Source organism: Cetorhinus maximus, chromosome 19, assembly GCF_964194155.1.
Source record: "Cetorhinus maximus chromosome 19, sCetMax3.hap1.1, whole genome shotgun sequence".
Taxonomy (NCBI): Eukaryota; Metazoa; Chordata; class Chondrichthyes; order Lamniformes; family Cetorhinidae; genus Cetorhinus; species Cetorhinus maximus.
In genome coordinates, this window is record NC_135897.1 from 76,039,154 (window position 1) to 76,066,307 (window position 27,154).

The 27,154-nt window shown below is 44.0% G+C and overlaps 1 protein-coding gene across 1 annotated transcript in view; it reads left to right on the forward strand.

The window, feature by feature from the left end:
* Positions 1-401: 401 nt before the first annotated feature.
* Positions 402-27,154, forward strand: part of dner (delta/notch-like EGF repeat containing) — a 288,305-nt gene continuing 261,552 nt past the window's right edge. The window contains exon 1 of the mRNA XM_078564184.1: positions 402-594. Coding sequence (XP_078420310.1) covers positions 415-594 — 180 coding nt within the window. The 5' untranslated portion in view covers positions 402-414. The remainder of the gene's footprint in view (positions 595-27,154) is intronic.

Consider the following 27,154-nt stretch of genomic DNA (forward strand, 5'->3'; position numbering starts at 1 on the left):
CGCCCTGCTCCTTTCTCTCACAAGCAGCCTCCTTGTCCTGTGCAGGTAAAAAAACAAAATAACCCGAGGGTGGGGGGAGGAGAAAGAAAATCACAATAATTTGGGCCGGGTGGATGTGAGAGAGAGAGAGAGAGAGAGAGTGCCGAAAGTAGGTTGATCCCACAAGGATTCGGGCTCTCGTCAATCTGTCGTCATTAGAAATCCAGTCCTCTTGGTCCGCAGCCGCGATCTCTCATTCAGCGAGGAGTCGGGTTACCCAGAGAGACAGAGGGAGAAGGGAGCCTGAAACTCAATCCTTCACCCTCCCCACCCCAACCCAACCAAGCCGGAGAGGCAGACGACACAGCAAAAACAAGCCAAATAGCGCAGCCCGGCTGCAAACCCCCCTCTCTCTCCCTCCCTCCCTGTCCTGAAATGCCACCTCTCTTGCTGCTCCTGGGCACGGTGGCTGCCCTGTCTGCCGCCCATGCCAACCCCCTGAGCCCGTGTGCCAGCCAGCCCTGCCTCAACAATGGGACTTGTGTAACTTTGCAAGGACAGCTGGCATCCTACAACTGCACCTGTGCCCCTGGATTCGCGGGACAACACTGCCAGGTAAGTGTGCCATAGCGAGGGGGGGTTGCTGCTTTGGCTTTTATTTTAGACCGAGGATTAAATGGGAGAGGGAGGGCAATAATTCTAACGGGTTCAGACTATCAGCTGGGGGACAGGGTTACCCGGGAGGTGTCTCTCTGCCCTCATGTGTGCAAAGCTGTGGGGTTAAACCTTTCACATTTTTTAATCGTTTCCGAGAGAGATGTTCACACCGAGTCCCTTCTGCCTCTTGCTCCCTGAAATCGACTGCACAGAGTCACATTTACTTGAAGAGCGACACAGTCTGCTCCGTGTATTATGCTGAGCAGTTGTGGAGTGTGATTTGGGGGGGAGAGCGCTGATTTTTCCTTCTCTGTATATTTTACACATGTTTTAGCCCCGTTTCTCACCTCTTCCCAAAGTCCTTGAAATAGCAATTCATTAAATTACAATGTGGTGGTAGGTTATTGACCCTTCTCTTTGTCATTGCTTTGTTAATTTGTTCAGGGACACAGACAACTACAAACTATCTTCTCCGCCGGCAGCACAGCACCAAAACTGTATCCCCCAGGGACAGTGGGCGGAATATTCACTCATCTCTTGTTGCGAGAGTGTTTCTAAGAAACATCCGCACTGATTCGCTCGCTGCCTCCGAAATTCGCCCTTATCTCATGTCGTGGAGAGTTTCTAGGTTCAATTCCGCACAATTCCACAGACTTGCAGCTTTAAAATACATTTAAACCCGCCTGCGTTTGGAACCAGCAGGTTTATAAAGCCCGAGGAACCCAGAAACGACCCTTGTTAAGGGGGATTTAATCGAATGACTACTGTGCGTTAAAAACCGAGATTCCAAAGCCAAGCTCATATGCTATTGATCTAACGATGTACATGGAGAAAGTTCCCACTATGTTATAGTTCGTAGAGGCGTTGAGAGCCCTCTTTCCCTCCCCTGTGCTTTCATTAGGCTGTTACCTATTCCTAAACCTTCTCAAAGGTCTGTTACAGCTTTACTTTGAAGAATAAATTACCTCCTGGTGTAGTCTATGGATTCCTCCACACTCCCCCCACCCCAGAAAAGTACAAGTTAGAGTTCGATTACAGGAGGATGCAGGAATGTATAAAATTAGTTCATGGAACTAGTTCATGGAATTAGTTCATTAGTTCTCAAAGGGCCGAATGGCCTACTCCTGCTCCTAGTTTCTATGTTTCTATACCTCTTGGGGCGAAAGGGATCAAAGGGTATGGGGAGAAAGCGGGAGCAGGCTATTGAGTTGGATGATCAGCCATGATCATAATGAATGGCGGAGCAGGCTCAAAGGGCCGAATGGCCTACTCCTGCTCCTAGTTTCTATGAAACACAGAATTGTCACCGCACAGAAGGAGGCCATTGGTCCTATCATGTCTGTGCTGGCTCTCCATAGGAGCAATTTATCAAGTGCCACTCTCCCACCTTCTCACTGTAACCTTGCACACTCTTCCTTTTCAGATAATAATCCAATTCCCTTTTGAATGCCTCCATTGAGCCTGCCACCAGCACACTCCCAGGGAGTGCATTCCAGATCTTAACCACTCGCTGCGTGAAAAAGTTTCTTTCTCCTCATGTCAACATTTGCCAATTACCTTAAATCTGTGTCCTCTGGTTCCCCATCCTTCCACCAATAGGGATCTTTCCCTACCTACCCTGTCCAGACCCCACATGATTTTGAATGCCTCTATCAAATCTCTCAACCTTCTCTTCTCCAAGCAAAAACCCCAAATTCTTCAATCTGCATAACTGAAGCTCCTCACCCCTGGAACCATTCTTGTGAATCTTTTCTGCACCCTCTCTAATACGTTCACATCCTTCCTAAAGTGTGGTGCCCAGGACTGGACACAATACTGCTGCTGAGGCTGAACCAGTGTTCTAGACAAGTTTAACATAACTTCCTTGCTTTAAACTCTATGCCCCTATTAATAAAAGCCTAAGATGCCATTTGCTTTATTAATCACGCTCTCAACCTGGGCAAGTTGATGGTAGAAAGAATTGGAATCTTGAAGGATGAAGGAATCAGGGCATAGCAAAACTGATTGACCTTTCAATAGTTCTCCATACAGTACAGTGGGTATACTGAATATTCTAATTGCTTCCAGTGGGGGAAAAAAACAACATCTGTAACAACAATCGCCTCCAATCCCAGTGCTTTGAGGACACTGGATGCAATAATTCATCTCTTCCACACCTTTGGTGTGCCTCTGCTGTTGACTTTCCAGAGAAAGGTCATGCGGTCATCGAGTTAACATGACTTGCCGAAAATGTGATTTTTATTTACATAAATAGATGAGGGTGTGATGAAGCAGGCAGTGGCCAGGCTGTCACTTGTCATCAGTTGTTAGCTCCTGTTTAACTTCCCAGGCTCCATGAATCGAGAAAACTGAACGATTGCCTACCAGAAACAATCACTGACAACTAGCATAGTGACCAGATTTCTCGATTTGCCAATGACAGTTGAACACAACCAGTCATTTTTAATGTGCTTTATATGTCTGACCTGTCAATTGACTAATATTAGATAAATATCTTTCGAGATATTTTTTATTGTAGATGCAGGTTTTAATTGCATGGCTGATTGCATCTGTTCTTGCAAATCAATTACATTTTATTACTGTTTTTTTCATATTTTTTCTCACTAATTTCTCTCCTTGCCATGCTTTCTTGCTGCTGCCTTGATGGTGAATTTTGGCAGGCTATTTATGCGCTTTGGGCAAGCAATGCAAGTTGTTGTTGAATGAGAGAATGGGAGAGCTTTGAAATCAAGTCCAATCTTCCCCAGGCTCACACAGGCCTACTATTTTGCAGCTGTCAGTGATCAGGCTCTTCCCGCTTCCCCCTGACCCAAATGCTCACGCCAGTTGTAGATTCTCTGGCGTTACTCGAGGGGAGATCAGTAAATTCAGCCTTGCCCAGTGGTGAATCCTGGGACCTTTATGCTGTGTATGGATAAACTCAATGACTTATTCATGCAGTCTGCCATAAGATTCAGGGGAGGAAAAAAAAACGTAAGAGCAAACCTTGTCAATCATGGTGTGCTAATCCCCCTTGTTGCATAAATTTCCAGCATCCAACAATGAGGGAAGGTTTCCTCTGTGTATACTCTGTATTCAAATTGTAAGCCTGCTTATGATGAACATGATTTTGCTATTGTACAAAGTGGAATTTTCCTCTTCTGAATGTTAGAAAGCAGTTTTTTGCAGTGTGATATCCCACAAAGTGTATTTGTCTACTAATACCTGAATCCCTTTTAACTGTGTCCTTGATTTTTGTGAATAAACACCAACTCATTGAGTGACCTTCTTCATTGTTGCTAAATGGACCAGCAGAATGTATTGTCATTGAGTGACAAAAGTTTGGTTCAATTTCAATCTCTATGACTAATCTTTATTGTGGTACAGGAGTTGGGAAATGGGTTTGCAATGTGATAGACATCCTTTGTTTAGGGAAAGCAAGAATTGATAATGTATTGTGAAATGAAGTTGCGTTTAGTAAAATTGGAAATGCAGCTAGATCTCTAAATATGGAGGAGCATTCTGTAGACTGCATCAGAATGGATTTATTTCTTGTATAGAGGTAGGGATGGCAGCTTATTTATGCATCATTTTTACAGCGCTTAGCATGTAGTTTTAATGAATGGCAGGAGTGCAATCTAAAGAGCTGGGGGATAAAGAAATGAAACAGTTTGTGCTGCTCTGATATTGTTCTTCAGCTGCCTAGAACCCTATGATGTCATGAATATGATGTCATCCTATGATGTCACCATGTTTCTCGTATTTTTATGCTGTGACGCCATTATCCGTTGACATCATGGCATCGCTCTGTCACGCAGAGGTTAACTTGCTTTGCCAGTGTCTGCTTTTGTTATTGAAACAATTTGAAAGTCCCTGCACAGAACCAGCCCATAATATGAAAAGGGCCAAAACGTGTAATGAAAGTGCATACATTTGAACCTGACTAGAGGAAAAGCTACTAAAGGGGAAATAAAGCTATTTAATTGCAAGAACGAGGAGGAAAGACCAGGAAATGTGCTTTAAAAAATGTGATCCAATTCCATGTTGTGTGCATTGAAATGAGGGGAAGTGGGTTCTCGTATGTGAATCCCCTTTGTTTTTTAAAATTTATTTCTGAAGAGGCAGAGGTTAGAAAATAAGATGGCCACTCCACCATAGCAATCTCTTTTCACTTTTCACTGAGTCATGCTATTAGAGGAGATCCAAGAGAAGCTCTCTAATCCCTATCCACATATTGGAAAGGTGCCTGAGGCAAGGGGACTATAGGAACATTATAGAGGACTATTGGGAGCAAGCTGCCTTCCTCTCCACTGGTCAACAAATTAGAATGTAGGAAGGGTTTTGATATCACTTCACAGAATTAAAACTTTTTGCCTAATCTCTAACAACAATGGCTCAATTATCCCAGCTGGGACAGTATGAATAATTGAACTTTGTATAAATTCCCTGAGCCAAAGGCTTGTATTCTGCATTCAATACCATGATTGATGTCTATAGTACCCTAGCATTTAATTTAGTAGTCCCTGGGTTCTGGTGAACTGTCTTTTTTGTAAGTCAGCCATAATGAATATTTAATATTCTCTTTGTTTCCATGGTACTGAATGCTTGGCATTAAGCAAATACCATAAAAATATGTTAGTGTGGTAGGATCCACATCACCAAGTTAGTCTGCTCTAGTATTAATTAATTACTAATTACTCTAATATAAGTTATCACATATAAAAATCAAATCATGCATAAAATCTAATGCTCAGTGACATTTCAGACTAATTTTGACGCTTTCTGCTTTCCACAGAGATTCTTAATGGATGTAAGTTATGATTAAATTATTGGTGCTTTGTCAATTCAATATTGAAAATTACAATCCAAATAATCTGAGAAAAGCTGCAATGTTGTTGCACCTTAGTTCTTTATAATATAGTTTCACTTGTTAATTTTATGGTGATTTTTTAAAAAAAAAAAATCCTTTCGGGTCCTGCTCTCATCTTCCAAAACTGTTCACTACATATCTGCACCATCACAAACATCTATTTCTACCTCCATAACATCACTCCTGCCTCAGGTCATCCACTGCTGAAATCCTCATCCCTGCCTTTGTTAGCTCTAGGCTTGACTATTTAATGCACTCCAGGATGGCCTCTTGTGTTTTACCCACTCACCAATCATCCCTGTACTCATTGATCTGCATTAGCGCCCGATTAAGCAATGCCTAGATTTAGAATTGTCATCCTTGTTTTTAAATTCCTCCATGGTCTCACCACACCCTATCTGTTTAATCTCTCTAACCCCTCTGAGCTACCTGCACTCTTTCAATTCTGGCTTCTTCAGCATCTTTGATTTTAATTGCTCTACCATTGGCAGCTGTGCCATTAGCTGCCTTGGCCTTAACTCTGGAATTTCCTCCCTACACCTTTCCTCTTCTCTACCTCTCTTACATCCTTTAACATACAAACATATGAATTAGAAGCAGGAGTAGGCCTTGAGCCTGCTCCGCCATTCAATAAGATCACTTTTCTTCCTACCCTCTATACCCTTTGACAATCAAGAGTCTGTCTAACTCAGCCTTAAAAATATTCAATGACTGTGCCTCCACTGCTCTCTGGGGAAGAGAGTTCCACAAAAGCACGGCCCTCTGAGAGAAAAACATTTCTTCTCACCTCTGTCTTAAATGGGAGACCCCTTAGTTTTAAATTGTGTCTTGTAGTTCCAGCCTCTCCCACAAGGGGAAACATCCTTTCAGCAACCACCCTGTCAAGTCCCCTCAGGATCTTATATGTTTCAATAAGATCATCTCTCATTCTTCTAAACTCCAATGGATACAGGTCCAGCCTTTCCTCATAGAATAAACCCCTCATCCTAGGAATCAGTCAAGTGAACCTTCTCTGAATTGTTTCTAATGCAATTATGTTCTTTCTTAAATAAGGAGACCAAGACTGTACACAGTACTCTAGATGTGGTCTAATACCCTATGCAACTATAGCAAAACATCACCACTTTTATATTCCATTCCTCTTGCAACAAACAACAACATTCCATTTGCCTTCCTAATCACTTGCTGTACCTGCATACAACTTTTTGTGATTCATGTACCAGGACACCCAGGGCCCTCTGTACCTCACAGTTCTATAATCTCTCTCCATTTATATATTATGCTACTTTTTTATTCTTCCTGCCAAAGTGGACAAATTCACATTTTCCCACATTATACTCCATCTGCCAAATTTTTGCCCGCTCACTTAACCTATCTATATCCGTTTGCAAACTCCTTATGTCCTGTTGTGTCAGCAGCAAATTTAGCAACCATGCATTTGGTCCCATCAACCAAGTCATTAATATAGATTCTAAATAGTTGAGGCCGCAGCACTGATCCCTGTGGCACTCCACTCGTTATATCTTGCCAACCCAAAAGTGACCTATTTATGCCTACTCTCTGTTTCCTGTTAGCTAACCAATCCTCTATCCATGCTAGTATATTATCCCATATACCATGAGCTTTTATTTTGTGTAGTAACCTTTGATGTGGCACCTTCTCAAATGCCTTCTGGAAATTTAAGTACACCACATCCACAGGTTCCCCTTTATCCACGTTGCATGTTAGTCCTTCAAAGAACTCTGGTTCTCATTGAATTCAGTAGTAATAAGAACACTGAGTCTTATTGTTTTTTTTAACAAAACTAAATTAAACATTTAGACATTTAACATAAAGAACTCTAATAAATTAGTCAAACATGATAAGACACTCCTTTAAAATTACTTCTTTGACAATTCTTTAGGCCATCTCCCCTAATATCTCCTTATTTGTCTTGGTGTCAAATTTTGTTTTATAATGCTCCTGTGAAATGCCTTGGGACGTTGTACTACATTAAATACAAGTTGTTGTTCTTATAAAGATACAAAAAATATAAAATGTTTTTTTAAGAAAGAGAACTGTTGGTAATGTTTTAAATAAAAAATCTCAAAGATATGGCGGGCCCTATTTTTACTACTTTAATTGAGCATATTATCACTGACTCAGATGACAAACACAATAATATGTCTTGTCTGTCGCTGTCCTCCCTGCTGTGTGCGGCTCAGAGTAAAAAATTAACATGATGAAAACCATTGCAGCATAATCAACAGTCAGAAGACAGTCACTGCTGTTTTCAGACATCAAAAGCTCATGCGTCTGCTATTATTTCTACTGAACACAAACAATACATCTGTCTACACGTGGAAGAAATATTGGGAAACGGCACATAAGTTTCCTTGGGCCTCAATAAACCAGACTAGCAGATTTGGTAAAAACATATACAATACATAGGTGAATAGAACTGAATGACATTTCTATACAAAATATACTGCTGCTGTTCAGGAGAAATATACCATTCATAAGGATATTCTGCAAAACAAATGATTATGGTTCTTCCATCACCAATCACGTCCTAACAGGTATGCGCTTAATTTCTACTGTACTCAAGTTTGAAGTATCTCCTACAGACGTCTACACTGAGGCATACATGAGACAAATGTGATCAATGTATTTTTGAATTCTAACCTTTTAAGAGATATACACTATATATGTATGGAAATTGGCACTTTTAAAATTTATTCTTTCATGGGACATGGCTGTCGCTGGCCGGGCCAACATTTGTTGCCCATCCCTAATTGCCCTTGAGAAGGTGGAGGTGAGCCACCTTCCTGAACCGCTGCAGACCACAGTGCTGTTAGGGAGGAAGTTCCAGGATTTTGGCCCAGCGACAGTGAAGAAATGCCAATGTAGTTCCAAGTCAGGATGGTGCGTGGCTTGGAGGGGAACTTGTAGGTGCTGTTGTTCTCATGAATCTGCTACCCTTGTCCTTCTAGTGGTAGAGTTAGTGAGTTAGGAAGATGCCGTTGCGGGAGGCTTGGTGAGTTGCTGCAGTGAATCATGTACTTGGTACACACTGCTGCCACAGTGCACCAATGGTGGAGGGTATAAATGTTGCAGGTGGTGGATGGGGTGCCAGTCAAGAGGGCTTTTTTACCTGATTGGTGTTGAGCTTCTTGAATGTTGTTGGAGTCACACTCATCCAGGCAAGTGGAGGGTATTTCATCACACTCCTAACTTGAGCCTTGTAGATGGTACACAGACAGGCTTTGATTCACAAGCAACCTCCTATTGGATAGTATGAATGAATTGCTATCTATTGTCATTGTTATAGCAGGCGGATGGTAAATGCCAAGCTGCTCAAATCCCAGAGGGAAACCTGAAGCAGCTGGCACAACTCTTTGCAATTTGTATTTATTTTAAGATGTGTGCCTTGAATTCAGTAGTAATAAGAACACTGAGTCTTATTGTTTTTTTAACAAAACTAAATTAAACATTTATTAATGGAAGAAATGATTTTAAGCACATACATACATACAAATTACTATTATGATAACTTCTAACTCCCCTAATTAATCTAATTCCCAGTTATACCTCCATTAAGGCAACAGTAAGACACATAGATTTTAAAAGACTCAGGCAAAGCAACACACAATACCCTGAGCAGTCGAATTCAAAGTGAGTTTTTCTCAGCTTTGGTTCCTTGTAGACAGCTGCTTGAGGCTTAGATGCTGGAGGCTTTTCACACTTGTGTTAGATCTTAAAATGCCTTCTCTTGCATACAGTCTTCTCTCCTTTACACATGTTTTCCCCTTTGAATGCAAATTCCCATTGTTCCACAATGGCCGGGATTTTCCGGCCCTGTCACGGGCAGGACCCGCCGCGGGTGAGGCAGTGCCCCAGCCAGAAGTCCATTGACTTGCGGTGGGACCGGAAGATCACAGTGGCGGGCGGGTGGACTTTACCTCTCTAATAATAAAATCTATCATAGTACCAATTTTACCAGTAAGCTTTGGGAAAAATAAACACACTGACCAGAATTGTCCGGCTGACGTGCAGGTGGTGGAGCCCGCACGTCAGCGCTTAAAATGTTGTGCGAGCGTGCCGATGTCAGCGCGCGGCATCGCGATATTTCGGTCGGCACACAGCAGCGGGACGCGCGCCCGCCATTAATTAAAGGCCTCGTTAAGGCCCTTAACTTGCCAATTGTCCAGGATTTTGAGGGGCCCGTGCGAACTTCGGGTCGGCGCAAGGGCCCAACAGGCAGGCGGGTAGGAGATTTTTTAATAAAACTCATGCACTGGTGGGATATGTGGACTCAGGGGTTGTTCATGTTTTCCACGAAGTTTTAATTGCAGAAAGTTTTAAAGTTGCCTGTTTGATTGTTAGCAGTTCTCATCGATTTCCAAGAGCTTTTTGTGTACTTTGAAACCAGTTTGCGGACAATAATCTTTCTTGGGCCTGCAGCTTTCCGGAGGCCTCCATTTAGCCTGGGGATATTGGTTCTGACATCTCCACTGGAGGCAGCTCCCCTGAGGAGGAAGGGAGGGATAGAATAAGGAGGAGGCCAGGACTGGACAATCAGCCTCCAGGGGAGCCACCTTTGGGAGGCCAGGATCAGGCACAAGGGGCACAGGGCCAAGAGGTTGTCCAAGGCGCTAGGGGCCGCAGAAGATGCCACTATCCTGCTGCCAGGGTATACAGGCGGTGAAGCAGCTACCTCAATATGATTGAGTTGCAGTGCTGAAGGAGGCTCCGACTCTCAAGGGAGACAGTCACCTATATCTGTCAAATGATTGGCCCTGAGATCTCTCCTAACTGTGTGGGTGGACACCCCATGCCAGCGGCTCTGAAGCTCACAGTTGCCCTCCAATTCTATGCCTCTGGCTCCTTCCAGGGCTCGGTGGGTGATCTGTGTGGTGTCTCCCAATCAGCTGTCCACACTTGTGTCAAGCAGGTCACAGACGCTCTGTTCAGACGGGTATTGACCTTCATCCACTTCTGCTGGGACCAGGCAAGTCAGGCACAGCGAGCCAGAGGCTTCGTGGCCATTGCTGGCTTCCCCCGTGTCCAGGGTTCTATAGACTGTACACATGTGGCCATCAAGGTGCCAGCAGGTGAGCCCGGTGCCTTCGTCAACAGGAAGGGCTTCCACTCCATGAACGTGCAGATAGTGTGTGATCACAGGATGCAGATTCTACAAGTCTGTGCAAGGTACCCAGGCAGCTCCCACGACGCCTACATCCTCAGACACTCCCAGGTGCCGGAGCTCTTCAGTGCTCCAGCCCGGCTTGATGGATGGCTGCTGGGTGACAAGGGCTATCCCCTCAGAAGGTGGCTCATGACACCCCTCCACCATCCAAGAACAGAAGCTGAGCGGCGGTACAATAGGAGCCACGCCTCCACAAGGGCTGTGGTGGAGAGAGCCAATGGTCTTCTCAAGATGCGCTTCCGATGCCTGGACTGCTCAGGGGGCGCACAGCAGTACCCCCCAGATTGCGCCTCTGTGATAGTGGGTGCATGCTGCACTCTGCACAATCTTGCGCTGGAAAGGGGGGATGCAGTTGATGATGAAGACCTTGATGCCCTGGATGAGGCTGCACATGATGAATCCAGCAGTGGCTCAGAGGATGAGGAAGCACAGGGCGATGATGAGGGGCAGCACGCCGACCCACTACTACACCAAGGAGGCAGGGACACCAGGGACACTTTAATCCAATGAACCTTCAGCTAGCTCCACACATATCGATCAGCAGGACCAGCATTGCCTGGCACTTCCACATGTGGCACTTAGGTGCTACATCTTCCACCTCATCAGCTGCAACTAAGGGCTCAGTACAGAAACATCAATGGCCACTCAAACACTCATGATATGTCTGTGAAAAAGAAAAATGCAGCACAAAGGAAACACCCTCAGCCATGGTCAGAAAAGTGGACTTTATTATGTCCAAAATATAACAGAAACTTCTCCATTGCAAATTTTGTTCCCTATTTTAAGGCCAACACAAAATCACCAGTGACATACCCGTGGAGTGCCTAAGGTGCCTTATGCTTACGTTTGCGGGTGCTACATCTAGGTGCCGCTCCATCGCTCGGAGTGGTTTTTGAGACAGCCTGCTGACTCTGCTGTCCTGTTGGCCTCGATGACCTTGGCGGGCGTCCTCTGGCCCATGGAGCCTGTGATGGCCCCGCCTGGAAGGGAGTGGCCAGTTCCTGAACTGGCACCTCCCCAGTTGTCGCAGCCTCAATAGAAGAAACGTTGACTGGCAGAGGGGCAAAGGAGCTGCTGTCCTCATCCGGAGCGCCCTGAGAGGAGCTCGCAGCGATGACAGGCAGCTGCTGCGCCGACGTGAGGCCACATTGGACCTCCCTGCTCACCGCTGATGCATGAGTGCCGATGCTTGGTGCCCACAACATCTCCCACATTGGGAATGACCACCCGTGGCCATTACCGCTGTGAGGGCTTGCAGGTCAGAGCGTAACCCAATCAGAAGATTCTCCATCCAATCGAACCCCCTGTCCATGAGAGTCGTCAATCTCTCAGTGGAGGAAGCCTGAAGCTCTGCTCTGAGCTTCATGCCTTCACGTGGACCTCAAATACCTGGCTGCTGGACCCCAGTCTCGCTGCCACCTGTTGCCCTGGCTGCCTGCCTCCTCCCCAGCAACATGGCCTGCTCCTCAAAGGTGGTGAGGCACTGGAGCAGGGTATGCCCACCACCAGTCCTCTGACGCTCCCTGAGATTGTGCTCAGTTTTTGCCTGCAGAACAGAGAAGAGGATTCATTGGGGCTGGTCGCTCATGTACTCTGCACGCGCACGCCGCACCCCAACCACAGTGGCCCATCTGAGGCCTCCAGCGGCTCCTGTCCACACTACTGGTGATCAGTCCCCAGAAGATAGTACGGCTGGTCCCAACCCCCTCCCCCAACGGCCACCTTGGACACATTCGGCGTCCATCACTTTGAATAACGCACGGGTCTTAGCGCCCATGGCAAGGAGGCGCAACTAGGTGCGGCACTGAGGCCAGCAGATAACACTTGGCCAAAACACCTTGAGGCTCCCCTTGCACCATCTCATCACCATCAATAAGACATGTGTTGGAGTTCTGAGTATGTGTCCAGCTGCCTCCCCTGCAGGTTGCCCCCAGACTACTCAAATACGACAAACACCAACATATGCTGCGGGGAGAACCCATCTTCTCCTCAACCACTAAGGCTGGTGAAAGCATGGTCAGTACCCATTTGCCAACCCAGTGTGCGCCAAATGCCCAATGCAGTAATGACAGTAAGACGTGGGGGAGGGGAGTGCTCAAAGGCTAAGGCTACCTGCTGGGTAATGGCCAAGGCCGACATGGTACTCACCCTTCCAGAGCGCAGCAAATCAGTGAATCTCTTGCGGCACTGCGTTCCTGTGTGCCGCACATCATCATGGGCGCTGACAGCGTCACCAACCTCCTCCCACGCCTGCCTGGTGACATGGGGGGCCCTCCTCCTCCCATCCTCCGGATACAACACATCCCGACGGCTGGAAACCCCTTGGATGAGGACAGCAAGGCATGCATCGGAGAAGCAAGGGGCACAGTGGCCCCCCACTGGCCTCTCCTGCAGCCTGGCCCCCCTCCTCCTGCTCATGCTACTGTCCAACCACAGCTACCTCTCTCTCTCTCCCCGAGTGGCCATGGTGCACTGCCTCAACGAGGCTGCCTGGCCACTCTTTATAGCGACTGCCGGTTCCCCATTGGAACTGGCGGTCTGAGCACGCCCACCTCCGTGACGATTTTCCTGTTCTCCGCAGGAGTCACTAACCCATTGGGCGGGCCTTAATTGGCCCGCCCGCGCAAAATGGCGGTGTGGCCCGTTTCGGCGGCGGCAATCGGTTGCCCGCCCACCGCCGAGCCGGTGGGGCCCGCCCGCCCATCGAGAGCTAAATTCTGTCCAGTATTTCTTAACTTCTCCTGGCTAAGTGAAACATTGCACCCCCTCTTTCGAATTCAAGCTACTCTGGTTTATTTAAAAATGTAAATGTTCCCTTTACACTTCACCTTCTAAAACTTCGCCCATGTTTACCTAATTTAACATTTCAAACCTAGCTTCTCTTCTGACACATCAAAGCCTTCAGACCAGCCTGTTTCTAATTCAATTAAGTCCCACACACACACACACACACACACACACACAGACACACACTATTTCTACTTTACAATAAATTCCAATAACATTATAAAAATTATTATAGTTCCCTGACATGTCACAATACCAGAGTTTGTACTGCAGATCAGAAAACGTTTTTTTCCTTCACTACCTTGAACATTATTTGGTGCTTTACGCCGCTGTGATCATTGGCATTTCAAGACATGCCAAGTACTTAACCTGTGATTGTGAAGCCTTGAGATAAGCTTCCAAATACCTACCTGTGCCATCACTCACGCTGCGTATTTCCACCACTGTAACACTGCCTAACTTCACCCCTGCGTCAGCTTATCTACTGCTGAAATCCTCATCCATGCCTTTGTTACCTCTAAACTTGACTGTTCCAGTTGATTCCTGGCTGGCCTTCCAGATTCTAATTTCTTTAAATTTGAGGCTATCTTTAAACTCTGCTGCCTGTGTCTCAACTCGCACCAAATCCAGTTCATCTGTCACCCCTGTGCCCACTGACCATGAGCTAACATGGTCAAGCAACGCCTCGTTGTTAACATTCTCATTCTTGTTTTCATATCCCTGCATGGACTTACCTTTCCCTACCTCGCCTCCAGTCCCACAACTCTCTGAGACGTCTATGCCCCTCCAATCCTAGCCTTATGAGCATCCCTGATTTTAATCATTCCACCATTGGTCACCGTGTCTTCAACTGCCAAGGCCCTAAGCTCAGAAATTCCCTCGCTAAACCTTACTACCTCTCCTCTTTTAAGATCCTCTTTAAAACCTACCTCTTTGACCAAGTTTTTGATCAAATGCCCTAATATGTAATTATATGCAGCTCAGTCGCTCCTGTGAAGTACATTGGGACATTTTATTAAATTAAAGGCACTATATAGGTACAAGTTGTTGTTGTTTGTTGTATACAGCACCAATTTACTATTGCAGAATTACGGAGCCTCAGGCAACTTACAGAAGCCAGAGGCAAGCATCCTGACGACTTAGACCATCTTAACCAACCTGAAGATACCCTTACTAACTAAATGTTTGGACATGTTGGATCTGAGAAATACGAATATTTTCTTAACGATGAAACAATAGGTGTTATGGAGGAGTAAAGCATGATAGGTGTCTTGTACACATATCATTAAAGGCTTGTGCACAGATAGAAAAGCAATCAAAAAGGCTAATGGAATGTTAACCTTTATCTCCAATGGATTGGAATTCAAAGACGGAGAAACTTACATTTCAATTATACAGAGCTTTGGTCGGAGCCCATTCAGAGTAGTTCAGTTGGCCAACAAACCACAGGAAAGGTGTATTAGCCTTGGAGAGGATACAGTGCAAATTCACCAGAATGCGATCAGTGCTTAATGAATTTATTTACGAGGATAGTTTGCATAAATGTGTTTTGTTTATTCCCTTCAGTTTATAGGAGGTTGAGAGGTGATTTAATTGAAGTATTTAAAATGATTAAGGGATTTGACAGATTAAGTATAGAGAATTATTTCTCCTGGTGGAATAATCCAGAACAGGAGGGAATAAATTTAGGCCGTTTAGGAGTGAGATCAGGAAGGACTTTTTTTTTACACAAATGATCGTGGAAATCTGGAACTCGCTCTGGTGGATGGTGGATTAGTCAAACGTTCAATAATGTGGTTGATGGAATTTTTTTTTAGGTAAGGATACCAAGGGATATGGCGCATAAGTGCATAAATGGATTTCAGATACAAATCAACCTTGATGAAGGCTGGAACAAGCTTGAGGGTCTGAATGGCCGTCTGTGTCTGATTTAATTAACACTAAAATCACTATTAAAAATGTAGGGGTAGAAATTTGCCTTGGATGGTGATGCAAAATAAGTGATATTGGATCTGTCGCCTGTTATACACCATACCTGATATTCAGTTCCATTTCAGTCAATGAGATTAAATATCTGGTGCTGCCTACAACAAGGGACAGATTCAGTACCACCTCTTTTGACTCACTTGAGACAAACTTTTACCCCATTGTGCTTAATAATAGACTTTCAGACATTAAAGTCACCATCAAAGATAGATTAATGTGTAGTTGGGCTGTCCAGCTCTAACTTTGCAGTTAAAATAATTTGAAGTTTCAGCATAATTCAATTGTTTAATTCCTATAATAGCAGTTTCTATATTTCTGACAGAATTGTTCATAGCAATATCAAACTACTAAGCTCATGTTGGTAAGTCCCCCATTTTAACTACAGTAAAATGTGGAGGGTAGCTTACCGTGTTTTACATCTGAAAAGACTCCCAAGATGGTGGATTCAAATATTGCTGGTGTCTTATGATAACAACATTCTTCAATTAATTTAGTTTTTATTTTAAAAGGAAAGATCAGGGATGTCTAGTAGCTTACAGTTCACAAACTATTATTTAAGATATGAATCACAGCTCTCATCAAACCTCTGTTATTGGTCACAAGCATCCCCGAAACCAATTTTAGTCAGACATGATGACTTTTAATGTCAATAAAATGTAAAGGTCCTATCTCTCTGATTACTTAAATTTGCCCTGGCTGAAACTGCGTATGCATTTTAATAACATGGTTGCCACTGTAAGTTGAACATGTGAAAATGAATTTACTAAAATGCAAATATGATAGGAACACAGAACTATTAATGCTGAATAGAAAGAAATTTTCTCCGTGGAAGGAAAGAGAAAGATGCTGTTGTCGGGTTACTGCTAACTGCAGTATCGAGCTGGCAAGGCAGCTACATCATTATTGCTGCAGTTGTGAATGGAGTTGAGCAGTTTGGAATTTCAGAATTGGGGCTGTTCGCTAAAGACACCAAATTGCAGCAACTCACTGAGGTTCCCTTGACAGATATGTTCTATCCTGGGTCAAATCTGTATCCTGACAGGTGGCTTGCTTGAGTGAAGGATGGTTTTTTTTTTGAGTTTTTTTGTCTTCAAATTCAGGTATTTATAAGTCAAATTGGATTTATTTTGTGTTTATAGGGATAATGTGTCAAAACACAGGCATAGCCAATAGGCACCTTTAAAACGAGTCCCTGTACCTTATAAGCAGGCAGTTTTTCATCCAGTTCCAATCAACTCAATAAATAGCAGATAAAGATGGAAAGGAATTTCACATGCTGCACATACCTGTGGATTGATTGACCTAAATCTGAGTTTATGTGCTACAAGTTTACAGCACATTCTCCACGGAGCAGACTACATCTGTTTAATTACGTGACAGGTGGGGGGAGATTGAATTCAGTTTGATTCAAGTGAAGAAATAAACAATAGAGTCTGATTACATTTCACAGATCTGCAATAGCTAAATGTGAGGTATTAAATTTACAGAGCATTGTAAACTGAGCTACAGATGATTAAGGATTCTTTTAATGTTCAAGAGGCTTTCTCTGTCTTTTATTGCAGTAACAAGATGGTGATTGAATAAATTGCTATTCATGATTCAATCCCTGTCTGCCTAAGAAATGGGAATCTTTATTTCTGTAGCCAACTGTGAATATGCATATCTTCATTTATTGATGTCTGAATTACTGATCATTATGTTGTACATTGTCAAAAATCCAGTTCATAATGGTTTACTTCAATAATGTAAAAAGTCTGTTTTATCAAAGGAGACATGTATTGATCTCGATCCCTGCCTTATCCTGTCCTGATGTGAATTTGTCGGGTGTTATTGTAAATTTGAGAAGATCTGTAAATGCTTTATGATACAAATATAGTGATGCAGCACCTTGATGCCACAGTGTGGTATGTCATATTGTCTCACCTGAAAACCCAACACGAGGTGAGTTCCTGATCTTTGCAGGCTATGAAAGGGGGAGGAGAGGACAGGGACATGACTGAAAGGTTGCTACGCCCTGAGTGAAAGGGAATATCGTCCTGCAATTTATCCTGCAGCTCTCATGCAGCGTTTAGCAACCTATCACACAGACACTGGGAGCACATTCCTATCTTCTTGGCTGCTCCTTAGTATCTGCAAGACTGTTAGGATTAAAATAAGCCCTTAGGGTTGAATTAAACCTGTCCTAATTGGATTACTTAGATGCCAGTGTAATTTAAGAAGATCTATGCCAAAAAATATTTGAAGAGATATTTACATTTTTTCTTATGAATTCTTTGCTAATCAAAGTTTCATTTTGTACCTTCCCAAGACATTAACCACCAATGATGACCCATTAGGCAATGGCACCACTTAAGCCATACATGCCAGGTCCTTTGCCCAGTTGATGTTTCAGACAGCATTTAAGGAAAGCAAAATGGGCCATGTTTCCCTCTCCTAATCCCTATCCAATGATGCCCAATGTGCATGGAAATCCAGTGAAAATGAGACTAGAATGAGCTGTGATGTCTTCCACAGCCAAGCTGCCCAGCGACACTCCCAGTCTAGGTGCACAAATGAAGAATGACCATCTCGATGAGGTAACAGAGGATGACCATTGGCGTAGAAGCATATCCCAATGAGGTGTAAGCACCTTTAAGGTTGTGTGAGAGCAGAATTGGCAAAATCAAAATTCAAAATCAAATTAAATTATTAAAATCATTACATGAAGTAGGCTTCATTTTGACAGTTAAATATAATTGCGCCACACAACGATGAAAATATAAGTGACTGGCATTTCAATTTCCAGTCTGAACACGTCTCAGCAAACTTTCATTGTGATATATACATATATTACACAATGAAAAATCAGATAGTGAATGGAGGGAGCTGTGATGTAATGGAAATCAGCAGCTCTTAAATTCATTAATTTTAATCAGGTATCAACTCTTTAGAAACTGGAGCAATCATGTTCATATCCAAAAATATAACTTCTCTCCACATTTGAAATAACGTAGTTGGAACTGACATTAATTTTTCCAGAATAGTGAGACAAAGGCCAGAGTTTTTCCGTCAGCGAGTTGGGGGCGGGGCCCACTCGCCAACATGAAAATGACGCGGGATGATGTCGGGAGGAACCCCCGATGTCATCCCGCCTTATTTAAATATTTAGGAAGGCGGATGGACAGTGTGGTCAGCTGTCCGCCCGCCGACCTGTCAATGGCCAATTGAGGCCATCGACAGAATAATTAAGCCAATTAAAGGCCCTACCCATCCAACTTTAAGGCTGGCGGGCAGGCCAGGAGCCCTGGCGGGCTTCTGAAAAAACATGAAACCTCATCCACTGGCGGGATGAGGTTTCATGTCTGTTTTAAAAAACCTTAATAAACTTTATGTGATATTTATTAACATGTCCCATCTCGTGTGACATTGTTACATGAGGGGGACATGTTAATAATTTTTTTATTTTTCTATCTTTGAAATTTATGAAACTTTCAGCGCTCTCCCTGAGACAGCACTTAGTCTCAGGGAGATGTGCACTCTTTCGCATGCATGCGTGAAAGAGCACACTTTGACAGTTGGGGAATCCCTCCCCCCCACACAGGAATCGCATAGCGCTTCCCATTGGGCAGACCGATGGATGGGCCTTAATTGGCCCGCCCACTTAAAATGGCGGCAGGGGCCATTTCGGCGATGGCGATTGGCTGCCCACCCGCAGCTGAGCCGGTGGGGCCCGCCCATCAAGGGCAAAATCCTGCCCAAAGTTAGTATTTGAGCATGTCATGCCTGTTTTGTGGGAGACATGTTTCTTCATCCTGGCTGAAGTGTGTAATATTGGATTCTGATAATGGGCTCAGTGAATAGAAGCACTTCCTCCAAAGAATCCCCAAAAATCAGATGTGACAGATTACAGTCACAGGAATAACATTGCAGGAAAACATGACATGGGAATGAACTGCATTCCAGATAAACAGATCCTAATCCTCATCTGCATATAAAAATGCTCTGAACCAAACCTTTACCTGTTATATCCATAATATAGACAACCAGTTGACTAATGTGTGTCCTTTTCTATTCCTAATGGCTCAGTGGCTAAAGACAGCTCCAGTTCTATAATGGATCTAAACAGAAAAACAAATTGCCAGGTTGGATCCTTGCTGATTAAGCTAACCACATAGAGCTGTCACAGGAATGTTTAAATTGACCTCACTGTCCCAGAGTAGAGAGTAGAAAATCTAGCCAAGATGCCCACATCTGGTTCCTGTTCATTGAATTGATGGGAACTAGACAGGGTAGAATTTCCTAAAACGTTGCCTTAATTTCTACCTCCACAGATGCTGTCTGACCTGTTAAGTGTTTTCCATGATTTACTTTCTGTTTCAAATTTTGAGCATCTGTTGTATTTTGATTTTCTTTGTCAACAAATGACTTTGTTGGATGAATAAGGCCCTTGCCTCCCAATAGCATTTCTTTCCTTACCCTTCCTGAAGGCATTGACTCGTGTTGGAGTATGGTAGTATGCATGGTGCTGTCCTCTGGTACAAGTGGCCATTCTTCACATATGAGGTTAGGTAAAGTATGTTAGCAAGCCATTTGATCCCATCTTCTGTTGTTCCAGACTGACCCAGGCTGATTCTTTCTCCACACAGGGAGAAAGTTGTCCAATAATGTTCTTTCCTCATTGGGAATGTGGTTGTGCAAAAACATGAAAACATAAAAACATGGTTAATTTTTCACATAGGTGTTCGGATAGATGTTTTTCACTTCGTTTCGTTCAACAGAAGATTTCACAGGAGGGTTAAGGAAACATAGGGCAGGATTTTTAGGTTGGCGTGTGGGTGCGATCGGTGGGCCTGGGAGCGGCCAGGGAACGGACTGCTGCCCATGATCGGCCCCTGACTGCGATTTCACACTGGCTGGCCAATTAACGGGCAGCCAGCATGAAGCGCGTGCTGAAATGCTCAGTGCTCCCGGGGCGAGGGCGGGAGGAGGGCGGGCGCTGACGCAAGTGCAGGTGCGGGCGAGCGCTGAATGAAACTCCCTGAAGGTAGAGACCTGCCCCAGGGAGCTGAAGGCTTCAAAACAATTGAATAAAGATTTTAAAATCCGGAAAAAAATGTCCATGCATCAGAATCAGTCACCTGAACATATACGTGATGAAAACTCTGTCCGTGCATTTAAAAAAAATTTAATAACGGAAACCTCATCCTGCCCTCGGATGAGGTTTCATCAAAAATGCAAAATCCGCCTGGCAGATTCGCCCGTCCGCCAACTGTAAGGTTGGATGGCCCACGAAAAATCAGGGATGATTGGGACTTGAACAACTTTAATTGTCTTCTTAATTGTTGGCGGGCGCGCTTCCGACATTCACGCACGCCCACCAACCAAAATATCACACAATGACGTTGGGACGCTCAGTTGCGCGATTTCGCGTCCAATCGGGTCGGGTGCGTGTCCGCACGCCCACCTAAAGATTCTGCCCGTAGAAATGTAGAGTGCCATTCAATGCAGACTGCAGTGCCTCCTAGTGGCAGGTTATTGGCAGAGATCATGGAACAGAGAGCTTGTGTTTTACCCTGTTAAAGGTGCTAAATATAAATGCAAGTTGTTTTGTTGGAAAATAACATTTGGCACGGGGTAGGGGAGAGGAGGGGAGGGTGTGAAGGAACTTAAATTGTTTAGACACACAGCAAGAAAAATGAACAATAAAAAAGTTATATATTGCAAAAGAGTAAGAATATATAATTGTGCTAGAAAATCCAGCATCATTGACAGAAAAAGTATTGTTCTCAATTCATGTTATTGGTGCTGGTTGCTAAGCAACAGCAGCACCTCTCTGCTTCTGATGTTGCCTTGCCTCAAATCAGGAAGGAAGCTGGAAGAATGATGCAAAAGGGAATTTGCATATTTTTACCTGATGGTACCTCAAAGACCTTTTTCAAATGATTTCACCACATCCATTTACAAAGAACAGTTTTAAGATCGTGCATTTTATTCATAACCAGTTACTTGCTAAAGGTCAAAGTTAGCCACTGCAGACACTGGAGATTTGGAGTGTAAATGACTTACAATTTTTTTCACCTATCCCTTAATTATGGATCATTGCAGCTAAGTTAAACCAATTTTCATTGGAAGAAAAGTCAATAAACCAAAGGTATATGGAAGGTCAACTTCTGGTAGAAATTTCAAATGATGCTTCACTGAGATAAGTTTGTCAATAAATCATTTGTTACAATCCAGGAAGGAGCAACTGAGTCAGACAAAAAAGGTAAAAAAACAGGTGCACGAATATAAGGGATGACCTACATAGAGCTTAATGAACATCTACATAGAGAATAAGTATGCAGAGAATAACAAACAACCATAGAGAAGATAACTGATCAGTACAACAAATAACTGATGCTTATTACAAGAGTAACCTGTGCAATGATGTGTATCCTAGGCTCAACCATCTTCAGCTGCTTCATCAATGACCTTCCCTCCATCATAAGGTCAGAAGCACAGTGTTCAGCACCATTCGTGAGCTCCTCAGATGCTGAAGCAGTCATGTCCCTATACAGCAAGATCTGGACAAGGCTAATAAATAAATAATAAATAAACATTTACACCAAGCAAGTGCCAAGCAATGACCATCTTCAACAAGGCAGAATCTAACCATCTCTACTTGACATTCAATGGCATTACCATCGCTGAATCCCCCTCTATCAACTTCCTGGGGGTTACCATTAACCAGAAACTGAACTGGACCAGTCATATAAATACTGTAGGCGGAATCGTCCCAGAATTGCACTAAGTGCTGTAGCGGGTGTGAAAAAGGTTGTTATACCCACTGGCCGGAATAGTGGGTGTTCACGCCATATAGTCCGCTTCCCGCCTCATTAGTTATGCAGCCACAGGAAACATGCTGTCTCACTGGTGGGCGGCCTCTGAATCGCCATCCACATCGTTACCTCACCGCTTCCTCACTCCAGGTGCCATATCTAAACTGCAGCCATGTACACGGTTCTCAATGTTTGCGGCCCAGGACTGCTCCAGTGAAGACATGGCCCTGAAAGCCAGGAAGAGTTCGGTGACCTGTCACTGTTGGAGGCCCGCTGTGATGTCCTCCACCCTCACTCTGGCCGCGAGAGGTCCAGCAATCTCACCACACCGGCTTGGTAGGCAGTGGCACTGTTGGTCAGTGTCAACACTGCACAGAAGAGGTTGGCCATCCAGTGCAGAAAGAGGATGAATGATCTCATCTGTGCCGCTGGGGTAAGGTAACCATCTCATCACTCTGAACTCACACACTCACAAGGCCATCACACATTCACTGGCATCTCACTCACTGCCAGCTCAAGGGACATAACCACTCACTCTCTCACACACACCCTCACTTCACCATCTGGCCTCATCTCCTCTGGAGGCTGCCTCCTCAGCCCTCACCATCTTGAGGTCACTTGCTCAGATCAACATGCGCCTCCATACACACCCTGGGATACCCTCCTTAGCCAGTACAGCCCTGTTCCCTTCCCTGAGGCCCTTTCTCTCCTTTCCCCAAGCAAGCCCTAGACCTGCAGTACTTGAAAAGCTACCCCCACCTTACAGATGGTCTGGGTGGGTATAGACCTGCCCGTGAGACCCCGTAAAAGTGATGTGGTGCTGCCTGTAAAGCCTGGCGCTGATGACTGCTAGTGCTGCCCAAAGCAAGGCAGGCAACAAACCTCGAAGTCCTGTGCGAAGTGAAGCACGCCAGGCGCACGATGCTGATGTGAAACATGTCGGTGTGCAATCACGCCAACGTGCCTAGATGGTCCAGCCTGGGGGGATGATTCCGGCAAGTAGGGCTTATAATGAAATGCTAAAGTTTTGAAATAAGGTTTGCGATGTGCAGGAGCGGGGCGACCCAGCATTGACGGGTGGAGTGGACGATCACAAACTGGTTTTACAACGACATGAAACCGATTTTTGCGATCTCCCGATATTTTCCGCTCCCACCCACAATGACACCTGCCGCAAACAGGAGCGGACGATTCAGCCCTGTGACAACAAGAGCAGGTCAGGGGCTGGGAATTCTGCAATGAGTAACTCATCCCCTGATTTCCTAAAGCCTGTCCACCATCTAAAAGGCACAAGTCGGGAGTGTGATGGAATACACTCCACTTGCCTGGATGAGTGCAGCTCCAACAACACTCAAGAAGCTGGACACCCAGGACAAAACAGCCCGCTTGATTGGCGCCCCATCCACAAACATTCACTCCCTCCACCACCAACTCATCAAGGCTCCTTCAACAGCACCCTCCAAACCCACGACCTCTACCACCTGAAAGGACAAGGGCAGCAGATGCATGGGAACGCCACCACCTGCAAGTTCCCCTCCAAGCCACAGACCATCCTGACTTAGAAGTACATCCTTCACTGTCGCTGGGTCAAAATCCTGGAACTCCCTTCCTAACAGCACTTACACCACATGGACTGCAGCGGTTCAAGAAGGCAGCACACCACCACCTTCTCAAGCGTAATTAGGGATGGGCAATAAATGCTGGCCCAGCCAGCGACACCCACATCCCATGAAAGAATTTTAAAAATGAGTGAAATCTAACAATATTGGGTGAAATTTCCACAGGTTATCTCCTGATCTCCCATCATAATTTCAATATCAATCCTGCAGGAACACTAGGGGAATCAACAATGGAAATTCTACCCCAAAGTTGGGTTTTGTCCATTGGTGGCTCAATATTGTTTACAGTTAACAACAATAACTTGAATTTTTCCATTCCCTTTAATGTAGAAAAATGTCCTGAAGCATTTCAAAGGGGGTGACCACAGGATTATGCCAAGCCGAAGAAAGAGGTATTGGGGAAGGGTGACCGAAAGCTTGGCCGTAGAGAACAAAGTTTTAAGTAGGGTCGACAAAGCGGAGAGGGAGAGTTGGAAAGGGTTTAGCAGGGAATTTCAGAGCATGGCGCTTAGGTGCCTTAGGGTACAGCTGCCAGTGTGGGGATGAAGTAGGGAGATGCACAGTGGGGGCAGGGTGGGGAGTTGCTGTAAGTCTGGAGGAAAGTACAGTTGTTGGTAGGGGAGAGTCAATACAGGGATTTAAACATGAGGATTTTAAATACATAGTATTGGAGGGCTGGGAGTCAATACAAGTCAGAAAGGGCACGATGATGGGCGAGCAGAACTTGGTTCAGGCTAAGATAGTGGCAGCAGGGTTTTGGAATGAATTGACATGTATAACGGTGAAAGATGGGTGACCAGTCAGGAGAGCATTGGAATACTCGAGCCTGGAGCTGACAAAGATATGAATTATTGTCCTTAAATTTTTCTAATGGATTAATGGTCATTATTATTTTGATTACTGGGATTCTGTATTTAAATGTGTTGAAGGGTCATTGTTCCTTTTCGAAGAGTTTCTGACAGGCTTATATTTGGAGGGAACCAGGAACACATGCCCTGAAATCCAACAGTCACAGACAACATTATAAAAAATATTTTTAAAAGCTGAATGTAACTGTTGGCTGGCACAGTGATTCCTGAGTGGCTGTGGGTACATGCCCTGCAATGTGATGGTACCAAATGCTATGTTATTTTTCCTCGAATTGATCCTTTTACTATTGATGTGATGCTAACCCACCTCTGTGCAGCAGCAGTTCCATGTCAGATAAGGTCCCGAATCATGAAACAAATATTACTGGCACTCAGCAGGCTTCAGGCACTCTGCGCTTAACAATGAGCAAGATATCAGCACCTCTGAATGTTCGTAACTATCTGAAGAGAGGTGCAACTCTCAGAAACCCACAATTCGGGCTTAATGTGACCTGCAGACTAAGTTATCAAGCCTTTCCTCTCCTTATGAAATATGCTGAATATTTCCAGAACCAATCATTTCCTTTTTACATATGCAGCTGAATATAAATCTGCAGAAAATTTGAATTGAATCTACATTTACTCCTTTGATAAATATTTATTGGGCCTCTAAGCACGTTTTCTGATTTATGTATTGTTTTAAGACGACTCTCAAAAAAGAATATTTGTGCTCTTTTTGAATTGGATGCTTACCATGTAACTCACTTCTATAATATCTGTCCTTTGCCTACTACTGACATTCTTCACCTTGATAAACATGCCACAATTAAAATATATTGATAATCACTAATAAAATGTTCCTGTGCTATTGGAGTGCCAGTACCTTTTCTGGAGAACCAATAAGCAAAGATGTCTTAAAACAAAATCTGAAAGAATGTGATAGAAATGGAAACAATGAAACCAAACCAATTTTAAAGTTAACCAGAAATTGTATTTGTAAAAGATTGTTGATGCTGTATTGTTGATGATGAGATTTCCTCTTTAACCAGACAAATCATCTGTACCCACTTGTCCAATTTATCACAATAAGGATGTGAGGAGAAGAAGGAACTGTAAAAGTCAGTAATAAATACCATAAACGAAGCTTTGCAAATGGTGACTTACAGGTTCTGATTTTTTCAATCAAAAAGCTTTCAGAAGTAAGTGTGTGGTTCCAGTGTGAATAATTTAGTGTTACCATTTCCTTCTCTGGTGAAGACATGAGCCTGATGCCAGATGCACACATAGATCTAGAATACTTAATGAATACATTGCACCTGTGTCTGCTAAGAAAGAGGATGCTGACAAAATATCAGTAGAAAAGGAGATGGTAGAGGTAATGGGTGGGGTGAAAATTGAAAGGCAGGATATACTGGAAAGGCTGGCTGTGCTTAGAGTGGATAAGTTGCCTGGTCCAGATGGTTTGCTAAGGGAAGTGGGTTTGGAGATATTGGAAGAGCTTGCCATAATCTTCCAATCTTCCCTTGATACAGGTGGAGAGGTGCCAGAGCATTGGAAAATGGCAAATGTGACACCTGTGGTCAAGAAAAGATGTAAGGGCATTCCTAGTAACCACAAGCTGGTCAGTTTAACATCAGTGGTGGGTGAGGTTTTAGAATCAATAATCAGGGAAAAATTAACAGGTGAAGTAGAGGTTTGCGTTAATTAAGGAAAACCAGCACAGATTTGTAAAATGCAGATTGTTTGACCAACCTAATTCAACTTCTTGATGAAGTAGCAGAGAAGGTTGATGAAGGGAGTGTAAGGGATGTTGTCTGTAGAGTTTTAAGAAAGCATTTGACAAAATACCACATTAAAGCTCTGAAGAAGAGTCATACAAACTCGAAATGTTACCTCTATTTCTCTCTCTACAGATGCTGCCAGACCCGCTGAGTTTTTCTATCATTTTCTGTTTTTATTTCAGATTTCCAACATCCGTAGTATTTTGCTTTTACCACATTAAAGGCTGGTTAACAAAATTGAGGGTCTCTGTAAGCTGGAATAAAAAAAATTGGTTTAAGGACAGAAAATAGAAAGTAATAAACAAGGGGGTGAAAGGTTATCGGGGGAAGGCAGGAGATTACAATCAGATCAGTGAAGATCTTATTAAATGGCAGAGCAGGCTTGAGGGGCCAAGTGGCCTACTCCTGCTCCTAATTCATATGTTCGTATTTGACAAATGGTTGTTTTTCAGGTTGGAGGATGGTAGACAGTGGTGTTTCTCAAAGTTTAGTACTAGGGCCACTGTTTTTCTTTTGTTATATATAAATGACTTGGGTATAAGAGTACAGAGTGAGATTTCAAAATTTGCCCATGATACTAAAGTTGGAGGTGTGGCATACATTGAGGATGATACCAATCGACTGCAACAGGACATAAATTGGCTAGCAGAATGGGTAGACAAG